Here is a 19,304-nt window from a genome sequence, read left to right as displayed (position 1 = left end):
ATAAATAATAACTTTATTATTGCCTCTAGGGCATATTTCCTTCAGGGTGCACCCCCCAAGGCCCAAACCGAATTGGTTTAGGGCAAGGGGGTCGGCCCCCTCTTTCCTTCTCCTCCTCTCCCTTTCCTTCCCCCTCTCCTACTCCTGTTAGGAAAAGGAGGAGTCCTACTCCTAGTGGGAGTAGGACTCCCTCCCTTGGCGCGCCCTCCTTGGCCGGCCGCCTCTCCCCCTTGCTCCTTTATATACGGGGACAGGGGGCACCTCTAGACACAACAATTGATCATTGATCTCTTAGCCGAGTGTGGTGCCCCCTCCACCATAATCCACCTCGGTCATATCGTAGAGGTGCTTAGGTAAAGCCCTGCGTCGGTAGCATCATCGTCACCGTCACCACGCCGTCGTGCTGACGAAACTCTCCTGTGAAGCTTTGCTGGATCGAAGCTTGTGGGACGTCATCGAGTTGAACGTGTGCAGAACTCGGAGGTGCCGTGCGTTTGGTACTTGGATCGATCGGATCATGAAGACGTATGACTACATCAACCGCGTTGTGCTAACGCTTCCGCATTTGGTCTACGAGGGTACGTGGACACACTCTCCCCTCTCGTTGCTATGCATCACCATGATCTCGTGTGTGCGTAGGAATTTTTTTGAAATTACTATGTTCCCCAACATTAGTTGTGGGATGATGCATTACGGAAACGAGTAAAGAGACTTGCCGGTAACGAGATTGAACTAGGTATTGAGATACCGACGATCGAATCTCGGGCAAGTAACATACTGATGACAAAGGGAACCAACGTATATTGTTATGCGGTTTGACCAATAAAGATCTTCGTAGAATATGTAGGAGCCAATATGAACATCCAGGTTCCGCTATTGGTTATTGACCGGAGACGTGTCTCGGTCATGTCTACATAGTTCTCGAACCCGTAGGGTCCGCACGCTTAAAGTTCGGTGACGAGTATTATGAGTTTATGTGTTTTGATGTACCGAAGGTAGTTTGGAGTTCCGGATGAGATCGGGGACATGATGAGGAGTCTCGAAATGGTCGAGACGTAAAGATCGATATATTGGACGACTATATTCGGACATCGGAAAGGTTTCGAGTGATTCGGGTATTTTTCGGAGTACCGAGGAGTTACGAGAATACGAGGAAGAAGTAATGGGCCCCATGGGCCAAGTGGTGAAAGTGAGGAGGCAGGGCGCGCGACCCCCTAGCCCAAACCGAATTGGACTAGGGGGACGGCCCCCCTTTCCCCCTTTTCCTCCCTCTCCTTCCTTCTCCTCTTCCCCCTTCCTTTCCTCCTCCTAGTAGGAGTAGGAAAGGGGAGTCCTACTCCTACTGGGAGGAGGACTCCTCCTCCTGGCGCGCCTTACAGGGGCCGGCTGGCCTCCCCCCTTTCTCCTTTATATACGGGGGCAGGGGGCACCCTAGAACACACAAGTTGATCATTGATCCCTTAGCCGTGTGCGGTGCCCCCTCCACCATAATCCACCTCGATCATATCATAGCGGTGCTTAGGCGAAGCCCTGCGTCGGTAGCAACATCATCACCGTCATCACGCTGTCGTGCTGACGAAACTCTCCCGTGAAGCTCTGCTGGATCAGAGTTCGTGGGACACCATCGAGCTGAACGTGTGCTAAACTCGGAGGTGCCGTGCGTTTGGTACTTTGATCGGTCGGATCGTGAAGACGTTCGACTACATCAACCGCGTTCTCATAATGCTTCCGCTTACGGTCTATGAGGGTACGTGGACAATACTCTTCCCTCTCATTGCTATGCATCACCATGATCTTGCGTGTGCGTAGGAAAATTTTGAAATTACTACGTTCCCCAACACTTGCCTCTTTGATCGTTGATGTTTGTGCTAGCCTTCTTAAGGCATCCTTGTTTAACTTATGTCTGTACTCAGATATTGTTGCTTCCGCTGACTCGTTTGTATTCGAGCTTCTGTATTCGAGCCCTCGAGGCCCTTGGCTTGTAATACGAAGCTTGTATTATTTTTTATTTGTGTCTAGAGTTGTGTTGTGATATCTTCCCGTGAGTCCCTGATCTTGATCGTACACATTTGCGTGTATGATTAGTGTACGATCGAATCGGGGGCGTCACATCCAGAGCCGCCACCTGCAGGCGCGGAGAACCACGACTTCGACTTCGTCGAGGATGGTGAGTGGAGACGGAGAGGAGTAGATCGGGGTAGTGCGGAGAGGAGATGGTGTGGACCGCGCCGAAGCTGTGCTTCAATAGCCACATGCAGCGAACGGGCGGGTAACCGACTTCATGCGGCGCACCGGTTGGGGTAGGCTTCTCGGTCGTCATGTCGGCATTGAAGCGGCGCAACCTGCTTGTCCGGTGGCGTCGCTCTGACCGGCATCAATGCCATGGAGTCACGTTTGCAGCGATACTGACCAAGATGAATGGGCGGCAACCGCTTCGCGCGTTTCTTGTGCGGAGAGGTTTTATGGTGGGACTGTAGCGTCGAACATGTACATGGTCGTGGCCTGGACGCCAGCAAAGCTCTCCTGATTTTGCGTCTAGTTTGCGGGATTTTAAACAACCCACACATCCATGGACCGACGGGGTACCGAGTTGGATGCCCTAATCACAATACTAAATTTCACCTTTTAACGTGAGTTATACTGGCGAACCAATCTGTGGTTGGATGGTTAGAGGGACTGTGGTATTCCCAGCCCAGCAGGGTTCAAATCCTGATACTCGCATTTATTTCTTGATTTAATTCAGGATTTGCTTATAAGGGTAGGGTGTGCGTGTGTGCGTTCATAGGGGTGAATGTATGCGCGTGTATATGAGCGCTTGTGTCTGTACTGATATTCAAAAAAACGTGAGTAATATTTTTTAAAAAAGAATTACACTACCACAATAGGATCAATAAAAGGTTTAATTGGATTTATATTATATAATAAGAGACCTAAATTATGATTTTACACCAATCCCTAGGTTTCAATGCACAACAGTGCCTCGACCTGTTTTAAGGAAAAAAAAACCCGCGGACGAGCACAAAAACATGACAGCGAATATATCCAGAATATGCCACGTGTGACATCCAATCATAAGAAACAACATGTCCTGAATATAGTGGGCAGCATATCTTCAAATCAAACCGATTCCGACTCATGTCACTTTCATGGTAGGTGCACGTGCTACGCAGAGACTGCTTCAAGTTTGCAGCAGCTAATTTGAAACAAAACAGTCCCAAAATTTCCCCTTGTAACATTAATTAAATAAAAAAATGGTTCAACATTTCGAACGGATCGAAAAGGAAAAGTAAAAGTAAAATCCGTACATTTTTCATCAGGTGGCTCCGATCCGACGGCCAGCAGCAACCCAACCAGACGGAACGCAGCGGAAAGTGTTCCCCACACAAGACTCACGGTTTGAGCTGCACGTTGCAACAGCCACATTTCTTTCTTTCTTCGCACGTCTGCCCCCGCCCTCCTCTCCGAGTAAAGTAGCCCCCGCTGCTCCTCTTCTCCTTCCATAGTTCCATTCCCCTTCGCTTTTCCCCCTCGCTCCTCCCCTCCCTCCCCCAAAACCCTAAACCCTACCTCGCCGGGATCGGCCGATCGGCGCCGCGTCCCTCGCCGGGTGAGCTCTCCTCCGCCTCTCTCCAGACGCACCTCTGGTTTTTCTTCTTCTGATTTTTTTTTGCCCGGTCGGTCGGTCGACGCATTGGTCGATTTCGCTTCGCTCGCATCGGCGATTCGGTGGGACGGATCGACAGCCAGTGTTCACGTGCGTTGCTGCGATTTTAGTTTTCGGGTGATTTTGTCTGTGGCGAGTGGCGAGTAGTGGATGTTTCTGGGTAGGTGGCAGCCGGAAGGACCGATTTCGCGGTCCTGTTCGAAACTAAAGAAATTATAATTGTTTTGTCCTCGCCCGTTCCTTATAATATCTTGGTCGATCGTTTGCAAATCGTCCGCCCCTGCTATCTGTCTCTTTTACTTGGGAGGATGGATGAATCGGTACGGACTGAACCTGACGCGATTCACACTTTTCGCGGGGTTTCGATTTTCGACAGTCGAGTGGAATTTGTAACTTATATAATCTCGAACTGCTCCTGACGTCAAACTTGTCGAATTAAATTGTCAGTGCCATATGCTGTTAGCTTTTTTGTGTCGATATCTGGATAGGCAAAATGGTTCAACCGAGGAGATGCTCTGCTATTGATTATAATAATCTATCTGTGATTTTTTTCTTCCCTCTATAACTCTTATTTTGGAAATTAAAAGATGGAGTTATATTCCTTAATGCAAGTGTACAAAGCAGGTTTACTACTGACTAATGATTGCTTCAGATTTTTCTTCGTGAACTGTTACAAGTGCCTGTCGTAGTTAAGACTTAAAGTGAGCAATTTGTAAATCTGAGGTGAAGAACATAGTTGATTCTCATGAAATCTCTTACCAGCAACAGTGAAATTATTACTCATAGTATTTATGCATTGTTGGATTGTCAGCTCTTAATCTTGTGATCAATTGGGAGATACACAACTGTTGACTTATTTGTTGTGCTGGCTATGGATTGTAAGTTCTGCATCTTGTGATCATTTGGGAAATACACAACCACACACTTATTTGTTCCGCTGGCTGTTGATTGGACTATTGCTGAGCTTGCTTGTATAGTTGGATCAGAGTTGATTCTCTTACAGCTTTTGCATGCTCACTTTGATTCTCCATATTAGTTGCTACTCATATAAGTTTCTAAGTATTACTCACTGTACTTATGTGTTCTACTGTTATGTTAGAGGAAATCCTAGAGATTTACGGTCCTTTCATTATACCAGAAAACTACAGTTAGTGCCCTTTGAAAAGAATTGACTAGTGCGTGTGGTATATTGGTACTGCGATTGTTCAGCATTATTCTCACCTCTGTTTTTTGTTGTTGTAATGTGCTGTTACTATCCCCTTGTCAATCTTCATTTTTCTTATGGTTTCTGAATTTGATCACTTCAGGTTTTACTTAGAACGGCATGATCCTTGCCTTCCCATTGGGAGGGTGAGAAGCAACCAAGTATGGCTTCAAGGGCGATCATTAGGAGAAGGAAGCATCTTTTGGATAATGTTAACACACCTATCCTGTCATCCTCCTCTACCTTCCAGCATGGGGCATTTGGTTTCAAGGCTCAGCCAAGAATAGCGCAGCAATTTCTCGAGCAAAGCTTAGGGGACTCAAAATCTGACAAGGAGAAAGAGCCGTATAGTGTGAATTTGACAAAGGGTGGTCTGCTAGGTCTTGGTAATGGGTTTCCGCAGCGACCAGCTCATGTGATTTCTCTTCATGGTTATGGAATTGGAAGAAGTAATGAATTTGCATTGCCTTTTGGAGCTAGAGGTTTGTTGCAGTCAGTCCGCAGAGCATCAACTGCAACTGCTGGGCAACCTAAGTTGGATATCGAAGAAGAACAGAGTGAGGATCAGAAGCAGAATAAAAAGAAAAAGGAGGCATCCCCAGAAGAATGTGACCAGGCTGTGGAAGGCCTAAGCACAGCAAAAGCTAAAGCCAAAGCCAAGCAGGTGCAAGAATCTCTAAAGGCTAGCCGATCAATCGTACAAAAATTCTGGGCAAGGCTTCTGGGTATTGGCCCTGCTCTCCGAGCTATTGCTTCAATGAGTAGGTCTGTATCTTCTTCCTTGAACTCAAACTTATGACTTTTGATACAAGATATTGTTTTCTGCCCCATTTTTCCGGTGTTCTAAACATATGCAACCTCTCTCTGTGTAGAGCTGACTGGGCTGTAAAGCTGAAGCATGGGAAGGATGAATTTATTTCTACACTGCAGCATTACTGGTTAGGAACAAAGCTACTTTGGGCAGATGTTAGGATTTCATCAAGATTGCTGGTGAAGCTTGCTGGTGGAAAGAGCCTGTCAAGGAGAGAGAGGCAACAACTCACCCGTACAACAGCTGATATCTTCAGGCTGGTACCTGTTGCTGTGTTTATCGTTGTTCCGTTCATGGAATTCTTATTGCCGGTGTTTCTCAAGTTGTTTCCAAACATGCTGCCATCCACTTTTCAAGACAGGATGAAAGAAGAGGTTTGTGATGCAACAACAATAATTACTTAGTGCACTAGTATGTTTATACTGTTTAGCTATTACATTTCTCAGCATGCTATTATGCCACCATGTATGTCACAACTTATGATGCATGGGTTACCTACCCTGTGTTAATCAGACGTGCATGTGCGTGCAGTACATCATCATTTTGGTTCCATGGTTTGTTGACCCTGCTGTTCACTATCTCCTGATATGACAGATGTCTGTGTATCAATGTTTGAATTGATCTCGTAGTTACATTTCTATATGAACCACAAACATTGTTAAAAATGGATTGGCTCAAGAATGCAGTTCATGTTCCGATGCAGGAAGCGTTGAAAAGGAAACTGAAAGCAAGGATGGAGTATGCAAAGTTTCTGCAAGATACTGCAAAAGAAATGGCAAAGGAAGTCCAAACATCCCGTAGTGGAGAAACTAAACAGACCGCTGAAGATCTGGACGAATTTTTAAACAAGGTATCAGTTATATATAACATCCTTCTGTGAATAGTTTTATACTGTATAGTGTATACTATAAATTCATTTATATGATATTCTCTTGGATAATGTACTTTAAACTGCAATTAGGTTAGGAAAGGTGAACGTGTATCCAATGATGAAATCTTGAACTTCGCGAAGCTGTTTAATGATGAACTGACTTTGGATAACATGAGCAGGTTACATCTTATTTGAATTTTGAACATCCTTGTAATATCACAGTTATACCAGAGCTGATCAATGTTTTTCTGCAGACCACGCTTGGTAAATATGTGCAAATATATGGGTATTCGGCCTTTTGGTACGGACCATTACTTGAGGTTCATGCTTCGCAAAAAACTGCGCGAGTAAGTATTTGGTTTAAAAACGTGAAATATAGTCTGCTATTGTGTGAAGTAGAGGGATATGCATGGAAATATTAAACTTATAATTGTATCGCAGAGCGCTAATTAGCTTGCATCTAATCATTATCTACTATTGCGCGTAATAACAAAAGTGCCAATCTTCGAGATAAGCCCCGTTGTGGAGACATGAGATTAATACAATGTTTATAGAAAACTAACCAAGTAACCAAACAATTGTCCAAATTATAATATCAAGTGTGTATTGTAATCTCTGTTAATATATGTAAGACAAATACAGAGTAGTTTGCTCGATGTTGAAGCTTTGTAGACGTAAGGAATCATGTCTTATTTGATTTATGTTCAAGACTGTTTGAATATGTTTAATATGTTTTGGGTTTCACCTCTAGCCTACCCCAATTTGTTACTGTTTGAATATGTTTAATATGTGCTGGACTCAAAAAGTACCTGATATTCAAGCATCTATGCTCATTTAATGTATATAACTATTTGTGGAATTGGATTTTCTAGTGATTTTGCGACTATATACTTCAATGCAATTTGGCATTTATCTTTATAAGTTATCTGCTCGTTGTTTTAGTAATAGTACTCTTATCTATGCAGCATTAAGAATGATGATAAGGTGATTCAAGCTGAGGGGGTGGAGTCTCTTTCTGAAGAGGAGCTCCGGCAAGCCTGCCGTGAACGCGGCCACCTAGGCCTGCTGTCAACGGAAGAAATGCGTCAACAGGTTTGTTTGCCCTACTCAGATGATATGCACATAATTTAGAGTTTCATAGTCTCCAATACTTTATACTCAGTTACTTGGTGTACTTGTTTAGTTTTCTACCTCTGTTGCATGTTCATCCTAGCCATCTATTCATTTCTTCCACATTGTATGTCATTCCACCCCTTTGAGATAAATTTATGACACTGCATCCAATATCCTGCATATACTGTAATAACATATCCATAGTTAACTATTTCTGATATGCCTATACATCTCAAATAGGGTTAACTTCGGTCAACAGATACCTTACCTAAGTTCTTATGCCAAGAACTGGAATGATTTGTGATATGAGAGGGAGTTTTCATTTTATGTCCCTGTCATAGAATAGGCCAGTGCATCATCAATTTCCATCGCCTGACCTTTTTTTTGGTCTTCAAAAGATGACTTTGTTTCTTTGTTTGTGCTATCTGTAAGTACCTCTATGCCCTACTCGGCACCATGGTACTTATCCTAGTCCATCGTGGTTTATTTATCAGTTGTCCCTTCTGTATGATCTTGTTTCATAGTTTTTGTTCCCAGAGTTATATTACTTTTGTAGTAACTGTAATGTGAAGTCTGATGCTGTTGTAAGCTACATCCATCATTCTGTCTCCACTTAGAGATAAACACAGTTAAAGTTAGATTGTATTGCTTCTAACAACCACAACTTCTTGTGTTAATGTAATTCATTGCAACTTCATTTTCTGTCCAGCTACGAGACTGGTTGGACCTCTCACTCAACCATGCTATGCCATCGTCCCTTCTCATACTTTCAAGGTAAATTCTTTTGATATATTTCTCAGTGGCTACAAAAGTACTGTTTGGGCGCACTCTTACTCATCTTTCTAATGTTGTCAGAGCTTTTATCGTATCTGGGAGAATGAAACCTGAGGAGGCTGTTGTAGCAACATTGTCTTCTCTACCAGATGAAGTTGTGGATACAGTTGGTACAGTATTGCCATCTGAAGATTCAGTTTCTGAGAGAAGGAAAAAACTGGAATTCCTTGAGATGCAGGAAGAACTTATCAAGGTGATGTATATGTCTTCTCCTTATAGAAGTATTACAAATATTAAAAATGGACTATTTTTACATCATCTGCAAATGCAACCATGATATCGTAGATATGAAGTTCACATTTGTCGTACTTCTGGTAAGCTAATAGTGAGTGGGTCTTCTCCTTATAGAAGTATTACAAATATTAAAAATGGACTATTTTTACATCATCTGCAAATGCAACCATGATATCATAGATATGAAGTTCACATTGGTCGAACTTCTGGTAAGCTAATAGTGAGTGGGGCATGTAGTCACTCTTCTTTTACTAATTTATTGTCTTGGCTCAAAAGTCATTCATATTATGGACTTCTTTTGGCTGACACCCCATGTAACATACGCTACTATTACATATCCTGTCATGCGCTTGTTCTGTCATGATTGAAGCTTGATAATCCTTCCTGTTCATGCCCTCATGATCTCATGCATTGGATGGATTGGGAAGCTGTTCATGGTTTATGCTATGAATGATTTTTTTTCTTGAACTCTTGGTATGCCTGCATTTGTGAATTAAGGCAATTCTCTGTAGTCTCAACTGTAAAGCTATCATCTCATCTCGTCTGAGCCACGTCAATGTTCACACTGGACGGGAAAAAGTGTATTAGTTTATCATCTTTTGTATGCTTTAGGGCCATCCATAATAAAATTTGTTTCATGGGATCTGTTAGCCCAGTTTTAGACTTTTAGTTCATAAATACCCGGTAAGTAGGTATTGGGATTTATGATCGTCTGGACCCGATTATTTGTTTTTTCCAACATAATGCTGCGAACATTGTGCTGATATGCTGCTAGTATCAAACTGTTACCCAATTATTCATTTCCAGCACAATGCTGCTTTACTGCTAACACTTAACTGTTGCCTGTTTATTTTATCTTTAGCATACTGCTGCTAATACTGAACTGTAACCCAGTTATTTTATTTTCAGCGTATAATGCTGCTTATACCGAACTGTAGACCATTTATTTTATTTTCAGCGTTATGCTGCTTATACGAACTGTTGTTAACACTTTTGCATACAAAAATATTCAGGAGGAAGAGAAGAAGAAAGAGAAAGAAGAAAAGGCAAAACAAAAGAAGGAAGAGAAGGCAAAGCTCAAAGAACCAGAGGCTGATGAACAAGATTTAGCTTTAAATGAAATGACCGAGCCTACTGCTAGGGAAGAAGAAGAACTGAGAGAAGGAAAACAGCGTGACAAGGAACAACTCTGTAATATCAGTCGAGCCTTGGCTGTGCTAGCATCTGCATCGGTATGATCCTAGTCTATCTGTATTTTATATTAGCACATTAACTACTGATGGTAATAGTCCATGATTACTTATATTGCAGTCTGTTAGCAAGGAGCGTCAAGAGTTCCTGAGCCTTGTCAACCAGGAGGTACAGTGTGGACATGTGAAATGGAACAATTGTCCATACGTCATTCTTCTGTTATGTTGCATATGCATGTACTGTGGAGGTCTAAAAGGACTTTATTGTTGTCGAATGCAGATAGGACTGTATAACTCCATGATTGAAAAAGAAGGCACAGATGGTGAAGAAGCTAAGAGGGCATATATGGCTGCTAGAGAGGAGGCAGACGACGCTGATGAGGTCGCTGCAGAAGAAAAGGTCTCGTCAGCGTTGATTGAGAAGGTAAGGAATCCTTCTATGCATGGAAAGCCATATCTCATCAGTCACATAACTTGAAGACATAAATGCCAGATAATAAGAACATCGATGTATTGAGATGAGAATTGACTGTATGGTTGCATCTTAAATAGTTTTCTCAACATAAGAAAGCTAGTTGGTGATATAAACGAAACAAATGGACTTGTCTGTAGTGCCAGATAGCCAAACTCGCTGCTTCGATAGGCAAGTTTCCCTTGCCATTTGAAATCTAAAAAGTAAGTACATATACATCGATTCATGTATACGACTTTATGATGTGATTTTCAGTTAAGAGCTTGTAGACGGGTGAGTTAATCTGTCCACAAGTGTGTCATTTGTCACATCTGAACTGAACTGAACAGTTAAAAACCTATCCCCCCATTTTCTGATGAGACTTAGTGGTACGGTAACTAGTGCCATTGATTTTTTCAAACGCCAGTAGGCAAATACAACATAAGAAATGTTCAGATCTGAGTCAATGTCGCCAAAAACCAATCGTCATATCCTAAATGAGTCAGCTTTGATATAACTTGTAAACTTCATATCTTTCTTTGTATGTATGGTTGCATTTCTCCCTTCATGTGAATATAGTTCGCCAAAAACTGTATCCTGGATTAGTCAGCTTTGGTAGGATTTATAGCTACTTGATTTGCATTCTCACCTCTGCATGTTAGCTTATTTGGGAATAAATTACCAAGCTGTCATAAACAGGGTTATACTATACCAGCTGGCTATCTGCTAGTCAAATGTCAAACGTACGTATAAGGTGCCGGCACTCACATTTGAAATTCTAGTTTTATCTTTAGTTTATTTATTTATTTTGATTAAATGGTGGCTCCTTATGAATTTGTTTCTTGATTGATTTCTGTATCTACTTTTGTTATTTCCAAATAAAGTCTGTTGTTAGTCGGAGAAGTTTCTCTGGAGGAACTGCCAGTCTGTCACTGGTGTTTATGTTACGTTGGATATCTATATTCGAGATAGAGTTGGGGTAGCACCAATTGAAGAGAAGCTTGTCCAACATCGTCTGAGATGGTTTGGGCATATTCAGCGCAGGCCTCCAGAAGCTCCGGTGCATAGTGGACGGCTAAAGCGTGCGGAGAATGTCAAGAGAGGGCGGGGTAGACCGAATTTGACATAGGAGGAGTCCGTTAAGAGAGACCTGAAGGATTGGAGTATCACCAAAGAGCTAGCTATGGACAGGGGTGCGTGGAAGCTTGCTATCCATGTGCTAGAGCCATGAGTTGGTTGCGAGATCTTATGGGTTTCACCTCTAGCCTAACCCAACTTGTTTGGGACTAAAGGCTTTGTTGTTGTTGTTGTTGTTGTTGTTGTTGGATATCTATAATCTGTGTATTAGTTATTGACATATTTTTGCTGTGTTTAGGTTGATGCTATGCTTCAGGGATTGGAAAAGGAGATAGATGATGTAGATGCACAAATCGGAAACCGCTGGCAACTGCTTGATAGGTATGCCACTTTTTTTTTGCGAGAAATAGGTATGTCACTTGTATGTGAATGAAGCTGATTTTATATTGCATGCTAGTCAACTACTCCTGCTTGATAGGTATGTCATTTGACCATAAGTAGTAGTACATTGTGCTTATGGTCAATATCACTTTGTATTTGAAACTAAACTGGGGCTTGTCGAGTAGGGAGGATTTATAAATGTACTGCAAGTTCCATGTCCAGACAAGTTTTCAGTGGTAGCCTCGTTGTCCAACACCGTTCATTATTCTCTGCTTGTTCATTTATATACTGCCAAGTCTGCCACCCATATAGATACATAAAACATGTACTCCATCTGTCTGATACTTGGACAGGGATTTGCCATTTTCCATGAATTGCTGATGCAATGAATACCCATTTATTCTTTATATATCATGATTTGAACAGAAAAGCTGACCAACAGCTGTAGGGCAAAGTAGCATAATTGTGCACCATAATGTATATGGAGTCAATGAGGTCAGAGAAGAGGTTATAGCATGAGTACGGCTGATCCGTATGGCTCAGTATCACTTGTATATCAGAAAACTCATTCTGGATCAAGTTGCTGATGTTTATCATGGACCAAGACGTTGGGTTGCACTTGGAGCATGCTACATCAACATACTGATTCCATTTGCACCTCAATTTGCAGGGATCATGATGGCAAGGTCACTCCTGAGGAGGTAGCGGCGGCTGCGGCTTATCTCAAGGATACCATTGGGAAGGAAGGTGTCCAAGAGTTCATCAGCAACCTTTCTAAAGACAAAGGTCCTTGCACTCACATGACTTTCCCGTTGTGTTGATGATAGTATTACATTGTTTGCTGACAACTTTTTATGCCACAGAAGGAAAGATCCTTGTGGAAGACATCGTGAAGCTAGCTTCTCAAACTGACGAGAACAATGAAGACCAAGAAGAAGAATCACGGCAGTAGTTGCGAACACACTTGAAAACTTATTTTCCGTGTTGAGATGGACAGCCTATTATTTCAGATCAGGAGTAACCCTTCGAGTATCAGAGCTACGTCATGGCAGTGCCGTGTGTAGATCAAAAGGCAGGATAACCATTTTTTTGTGCCTCTCCGGGCTGACTTGGATGTAACGTTGAGTGGCTGGCAAGGCAAACTTGCTGTAGAGATGATGGGATGCATATAGGTAGGTTCAGTGCTGTGGATTCGGCTGGTAAATGGCAATTGTGATTTCGACAGGTTGCTACGGAAGTGGAAATACAGATCGTTTGAACTTGGATGCATGCTACGTTCCATCCTTGGCTTCGGTTACGTTCGGTTTGTGCTTTGGCTTACATGCGGTTTGTTCTTTCACAGTTAAAATTTTAGTTTGATTCAATAACTATGTAGCCTGCTGGGGTGATCATACACAGTAGCTCATGTGCTTCGAGAAACCTTGGCAAATTTCCCACCACGGTTGTTAGGAAAGTTCTGCAAAACTACCCCACCATGAATGCTCATTACTCAAGACAAAAAACAAAAACAAAATAACCGTAGTGAATTTGTGTAAAGAACGAGGAAAATCAGTGATGCAAAAGTATTCGAAATCATAGAAGCCGCCGTACCACGTAGGACTTCCACAGAATTAGGACTACCATGACACACCCGACATTCTAGGACCCTTTTTTTCCCCTATAAAGTGGAATAAAGAGATGTAAAAAGAAGATCTGCATGTTGTTCTACTAACAGATTGCTTTAGCATATACAATATTGTACAACTACTTGACGATTCAAAGCAACATGATGCACCGGGATCATGACAGGATAGGGCTCATTCAGCAAAATCATTTACATGATCGGTTAAGAAAAATCATTTACATGCCCTCAACAAGAGCCACAGCCACACTCGGCGCAGGAGATTAGATGTTGCTAATGTTGCTGGAATCGACATCAATCAAAAGATAACTGTCTTCTACACATGGCAGGACTGAAGCAGCATGACCCAAATGAAGATGGCATCGGGCCGCACAAATGCTTGAGGGTCACCGCCTGCGATCGTCGAGGTGCGCGCTTCTCACTGCCAGCATGCCTACACAAGATTCCTCTTGGCATCAGGACTCCTCTTTCTCTGCATATTTACCAACTCCTGGGATGTCCCAAAACGCGACCATCAGGCCATTACTGTCAACACCTCAACAAATAATGGCGCAAAGCGAAACAGGAGTCCCAATGAGGAAAAAACCTGTTGTGAATTCTGATTTAAATGGGAAGAGTGCCCTTAGCCAGCTGCAGGTCCTGAGGTTCCATTTGACTGATGAGATGTCTCTGTTGGCTTCTGGGCACGGGGTCGCTTCCTTTTACCGTTTGCTAATGTGTCTTGCGCGGCTCCGTTTGGCTGCTGAGGTATCTACATGCATCCATAACATTGTATACCACACATGAATGGTCCGGCCAAAGTGGGAGAAGAATGCATGAACTTGCTGCTAATACACGTAAACACAAACCTGGAACATCTGCTGGTACATCACTGGCATCAAAACACCATTTCCAAATGCCTGAGGGTCAACGCCACTCTGAAATTTCATATAAGCAAGAGTTAACTTGACGGCACGTGTTTCCAGAAATGATGCACTCAGGAACCATGCATCATGGAGATGGGCAAGTTCCAGAGTAGTATGGGCTATGGAGCCTCTAATGTTGGTGTAAAAAAGGCCATCAGAATATGCTGGAAATCTTTTCTGGTGCTATTGGTACTTGTACAATGTGACATTTTAGCTGATAATAAAGTCACCCATGTTTTGACGTACCGGAACCATGTAAACAATACTTGGGCGCATTGCAGCTTGATTGCCCATGAATTGCTGGACGTTAGCTGGCACACCAATGTAACCAGCAGGAACTACAGCCTTTTCTGCTACTCCCTGCAGTTAAAAGTAAAAAACATTAGGCAGTCAATATACCCACTATGCTATATGTTTCAACTGATGAAGTGGTATTGCACCAAAAGTCCTGATGCTTATTCCAATCTACCTTCTGGATTTGTGATGCTTGCGCTGATGCAGAAGCCTGCGTTTTGCAAAATAAGAATGGTTTCAGATGGTAGCAGTTCAAGTAAACAATTTCCATAAACAATCAAAAGCAAGAATGTATATTGCCAAGAGATTAATTACAGGTTGAACCAGTACCTCTGGTCCTTTGGGCCCACCATTCCCATTGTCAGTAACGACATTCACCAAATTTTGACCAGTCACTGTATTTGGTTTTACTTTAGGAATGCGAGACTTGATCCTTGGCTGTGTATCATCATGTGTATTGCTATTTAATAAGAACTTCTCAACCTCTCTCACCAGCCTCAAAGCAAGGCGATACTTATCTGACAGGACTGCAGAGTCAACAAGCTGCAGGCATCTCATCGACAAATAGTCATATCTATCCACACGATTGTCGGGAACAACATCACTTGAAAGTCGTCCCATCACATGTAACTGTCTAAAATCCTTTTTCCACCTATCAAGAACATACTGTGAAGGAACTTCACGAACCTGTTGAAACTTGAGCACGGAGAGACTATGCCTACATAATATGCCGCTAAATTGGAAACCTCCACATATACAAGTTATATCCTTTTCCTCTGTGTTATAAGTAACTGCAAAAATCTTGCTCATAGTCCTTTTACCATCTTCAAGGAAAATACATTCCTTGACATTAAATGTGGAGATGGGCCCATCACCATTCATCAAAGATACATGGCAGTACATAATGGCTTCAATCTCATCTTGCAACTTCTTGAACATGTTATGGGTGTATACCTTTGAGAGCTGTTCTTCCATATAGAATTTTGAAACAGGTGGACGTTGCTTATGAAATGTCTCAAAATCTGCTTGGGCTTCTTTCTCGTATTTGCTCTGCAAAATCATCTCATACTTACCAAGAAATTGCTTCAAAGAGGTTTTCAAATCAACATACCCTTCAAAGAAAGGAGTGATAGTTTCACTTCTTTGTGTAGCAGACATTCCTGCCCAAAAAGCATCTTTAAGAAAGATAGGAACCCATGAAAATCTGCACTCATAAAGTGATCTTAACCAGTCATGACCCTGAAGCCCATTGTATGTGATCAAAGTACTCCATTCACCTTCAAACTCATCTACTGTTAAAGAATCATATGCAGCCTTTTGCAATGCCTTGCTGATAGCTTTGTACTCTGATAGCCCACTTAATTGCTCTGCCGCCTTCTTCATTATCTGATGCAAGCATATTCTATGGCGAACTCCAGGAACAACCTCAGCAACTGCACTCTGGATGCCCCTGCATTGGTCAGTGATGATAGCCTTTGGAAGGTTGCCAGACATGCATGCTACCCACGCCTTAAACAGCCACGTATAGGTTTCTGCTGTTTCATCAGAGAGCAGGCCACAACCCAACAAGACAGATTGGCCATGATGATTCACCCCAAGAAAAGTCACAAGAGGCATATCATGTTTACTAACCACATAGGAAGTGTCAAGGGTGATAGCGTCATTATAATACTCATACATGGCTCTTGACCATGCATCCGCCCAAAAAACATTCCTGACACAGCCTTCATCATCCAAGTCGATAACATTGAAAAAGTTTGCATTTTTGGCCTGCATTCGGGTAAAGAAAAGTCGAAGTGCTTCTGAATCTCCAGGTTGGAGCTTCAAACGGCCCCTCTCAACAAAACTATGGTTCTTGCTCTCTCCAAACAGAAGTTCCTCGAGTGCACCCAACTTATCAACAGGCATCTTGCTTGGCTCTTCAACTGGCATAGCTCCAGGTCCACCCATACGCAGCCGCCTCTTCGCAGGGCCAGAAAGCTGCTTATAAGAGTTCAAGAACCTTGCCATTGCTGGGCTCACAGGATGATTGTGATCAAGGTTTGCCAACTCTACATGCAACAATTTGTCTCCCCATAACTTCACACGGATCCTTGCTGGGCAATTGGTGGTTGATGAGGCCCGCTTCCTGAACTTAGGCTCATAACGTGGACGCCCTCCTTTACAGCACATCAGCTCGAGATATAAGCAGGTGCCTTCTTGTGAGAACGAGGACCTCCTAACCGAGACACCAAAACCAACACGACGGGCATACCTACGGTAGAATCGGTTGACCTCCATGTGGTTATTGAACACCATGCCAACTTCTGGAATGCCAATGTCCTGTCCATCAGATTCCTCTAAATATGGATCCTGAATAAGAAAACTACCATCAGAACATGTACAACACAAGTGCTTAGCAGGATAAACCAGATTTTTCTAGACACATAGGATAGCATATTGGTGCTTATTTGAAAGGATGTGTGCTTGATTATGTACCAAGAGGTTCTTATGAATTTAATTAGTACTTCTACCGTTCCAAAATCAGAGGGAGTACTTATACTAATTAATAGCATAAAATAAACCATTCAAGCACCTAGAAAGCTGAGCTTAAATATTCTAGAGTAGATGAAAGAGTGTTGCTATACATACGATGTTTTCCATCTGATTTTTATAAGATGCGGCAGATCCGACCATCGATGCACGGGGCAAGGTACAGCAGACTCACTGGATTGACCATCATAGCAAGGTCGGACACCAAGTATTGGACGTGCAGTAGTTCCGTAGATGAATTACATGCTCCAGGTGCTTAATGATGTGGCTATATTCTCTCTCTTCACGCGGTCATTAATAAGCACCTTGCATGTACATGCCCTCAGGAAACCGTTTCAACCGCAAAATTATCTTCTACAGCATCAAAGTGGCATCGGTAACTACAAATACATTCTAAATTTAGGATTTCAGGATAGCATGACACTAGCACTTTGTTTGTCATATCGTAAAATACTCTAGCAATCATCCAAGTACAGTCATCCTAATATTAGTACTCCCTCCATCCCTTTTATAGGTGTTAATTTCTCCTTAGGTGTTAGCTTTGCCTCAGATTTGTCTGGAATTGTTAGGCACAATTTGCCTTATGAGGACCTCTTCCAAATTTGCCCCACTGAAACGCTTCATGGACGCTACAGATTAATGTCCCTTTTTTATGCCAGATGACCTAGCTTTATTTATTCGGTCCACCTAATTGATGGAATTGCAGAACAGTTGACGTGATAATTATTGCCGATAAAAAGGGACTGGGAGAGTAGCTCTGAAGCAAAATTCCAGCTTACTGGAAGAGGGAAATGGTTTCCCAAAACGGAACTCCCAGCCCTCAAGAATGAACAGAATTATGGGTGGAATGTATCGCCCTCTCAAGAAAACTAAAATGCCACGCTGATCCACAAAAATAAAGTCTAATACAAGTCATTGCCAACAGAATAACAAATGATGCTATGAGCTCCAAACTCGACATCCAACTTCTTTGCAGGCGTCTGAACCACCGCAAACTCGGCATCCGTACTCATGTAAAAACCCTAAAACCCCATGAAATCCTAAGCTTTCTTCTCCAGGTGACACCTAAACCCTCAGAAATCACGTAGTAATCCTGGACCCTCTCTCCCGCACTTCCGCACATCAAATTCTCAGGATCACAAGCCGCTAAAAGATATAGAGGAACAGGAAGAGATGGGGTCGATCGGGGAGTACCAGTGCGTTGAGGTCGCGGCGCCGGGGGCGGCGAGGATTCTTGGGCGGGGGGACCGCCCCCTCCGTCTCCATCGTCTGAGAGCCCACCGCCGGCGAGGTCGGCTAGGGTTTGGGAGCGGGTGGGGAAGATGACGGGTGTAAATTTTGGTGACAAATGAATTAGACACGCACCTGAAGAAGGGCCCCGGTGGGCATTGGGTTATGCCTCCGGTTCGGTCGGTTCGGTTTCTCCGTTATTAACCAGCCGAAATAACAACCGGTTCGGGACGAGGCCGCGAGCGACGGCGACCGGAAGAGATGCCAATCCCCGTATCTTCGACTTCGAGTGAGAAAAACCACAAGAGTTATGAAGTTTATAATTCCGGGCTCACATGGGTGAACAGTAAAGTCTTAAAAAATAGTGAAGAATATAAAAATTCCTTTTTTTGCGAGGAAGAATATAAAAATTCCTTTTTTTGCGAGGAAGAAAATAAAAATTCTTAATTTTTTGTGATAAACATTGAGGAATGTTTCGTCTCGTCTGCATGCAAATTTTCATGATGAAATGACATTCGTTGAGGTTAGACAAAAAGGCCGATGCTCTAAAAAGGCTATTTTTAGAAGCATTTTGGAATATCAATTTTGTATTTTTTGTTGACCTCCACAAATGTTGTTTCATCATGAAATTTTGCATTAAGATGAAACACTCATAAATGTTTCTTGTAATTTTTTTTGAATATTTTGATTTTTCTTCAATTTACTTTCAATGGTGTCGTGGAAAATGCGCACGGAGAGCGGTTGCCGTCGTGGGATCGTCGCCGGTTCAATGCATACTCATTGAGAACCCACACACCGCTAGCCAAACAAGCACACTGGTGATCGAGGAGGCGTGAATACATTCATACCCCATTTCACATTCTCGTTTGTTGCCGCGCGGAGAAGAAGAGGA

At 42.8% G+C, this 19,304-nt stretch overlaps 2 protein-coding genes across 6 annotated transcripts; one reads left to right on the top strand and one right to left on the bottom strand.

The window, feature by feature from the left end:
- Window positions 1-3,431: 3,431 nt before the first annotated feature.
- LOC125513294 (uncharacterized) lies at window positions 3,432-13,099 on the top strand. The gene is made up of 15 exons (XM_048678373.2): window positions 3,432-3,607; window positions 4,972-5,633; window positions 5,741-6,053; window positions 6,383-6,529; window positions 6,641-6,729; window positions 6,805-6,897; window positions 7,516-7,642; window positions 8,373-8,437; window positions 8,519-8,690; window positions 9,745-9,963; window positions 10,043-10,090; window positions 10,202-10,345; window positions 11,748-11,830; window positions 12,501-12,616; window positions 12,694-13,099. Exons 2-15 carry the CDS (start codon window positions 5,032-5,034, stop codon window positions 12,780-12,782), a joined length of 2,307 nt encoding a protein of 768 aa, XP_048534330.1. The 5' UTR covers window positions 3,432-3,607; window positions 4,972-5,031; the 3' UTR covers window positions 12,783-13,099.
- Window positions 13,100-13,508: 409 nt separating this feature from the next.
- On the bottom strand, window positions 13,509-18,577 carry LOC125513287 (protein FAR1-RELATED SEQUENCE 6-like). 5 transcript variants are annotated; one of them, XM_048678364.2, is made up of 9 exons: window positions 18,377-18,527; window positions 17,358-17,562; window positions 16,905-17,002; window positions 14,981-16,809; window positions 14,826-14,861; window positions 14,603-14,716; window positions 14,300-14,368; window positions 14,038-14,202; window positions 13,509-13,941 (listed from the first exon to the last, which is right to left on the bottom strand). In XM_048678364.2, exons 3-8 carry the CDS (start codon window positions 16,978-16,980, stop codon window positions 14,074-14,076), a joined length of 2,253 nt encoding a protein of 750 aa, XP_048534321.1. In that variant the 5' UTR covers window positions 16,981-17,002; window positions 17,358-17,562; window positions 18,377-18,527; the 3' UTR covers window positions 13,509-13,941; window positions 14,038-14,073. The 5 variants fall into 5 exon arrangements, with proteins under 5 accessions (XP_048534321.1, XP_048534320.1, XP_048534318.1 ...); XM_048678363.2 differs by lacking the exon at window positions 17,358-17,562 and having other exon boundaries at window positions 18,377-18,533; XM_048678361.2 differs by having other exon boundaries at window positions 14,981-17,002; window positions 17,358-17,536; window positions 18,377-18,529.
- Between the last annotated feature and the right edge of the window lie 727 nt (window positions 18,578-19,304).

Source organism: Triticum urartu, chromosome 6A, assembly GCF_056163025.1.
Source record: "Triticum urartu cultivar PI428250 chromosome 6A, HENAU_Tu73, whole genome shotgun sequence".
Classification (NCBI taxonomy): domain Eukaryota; kingdom Viridiplantae; phylum Streptophyta; class Magnoliopsida; order Poales; family Poaceae; genus Triticum; species Triticum urartu.
Note: the sequence above shows the minus strand (reverse complement) of the source record. Positions and strands in the feature narration are given on the sequence as shown.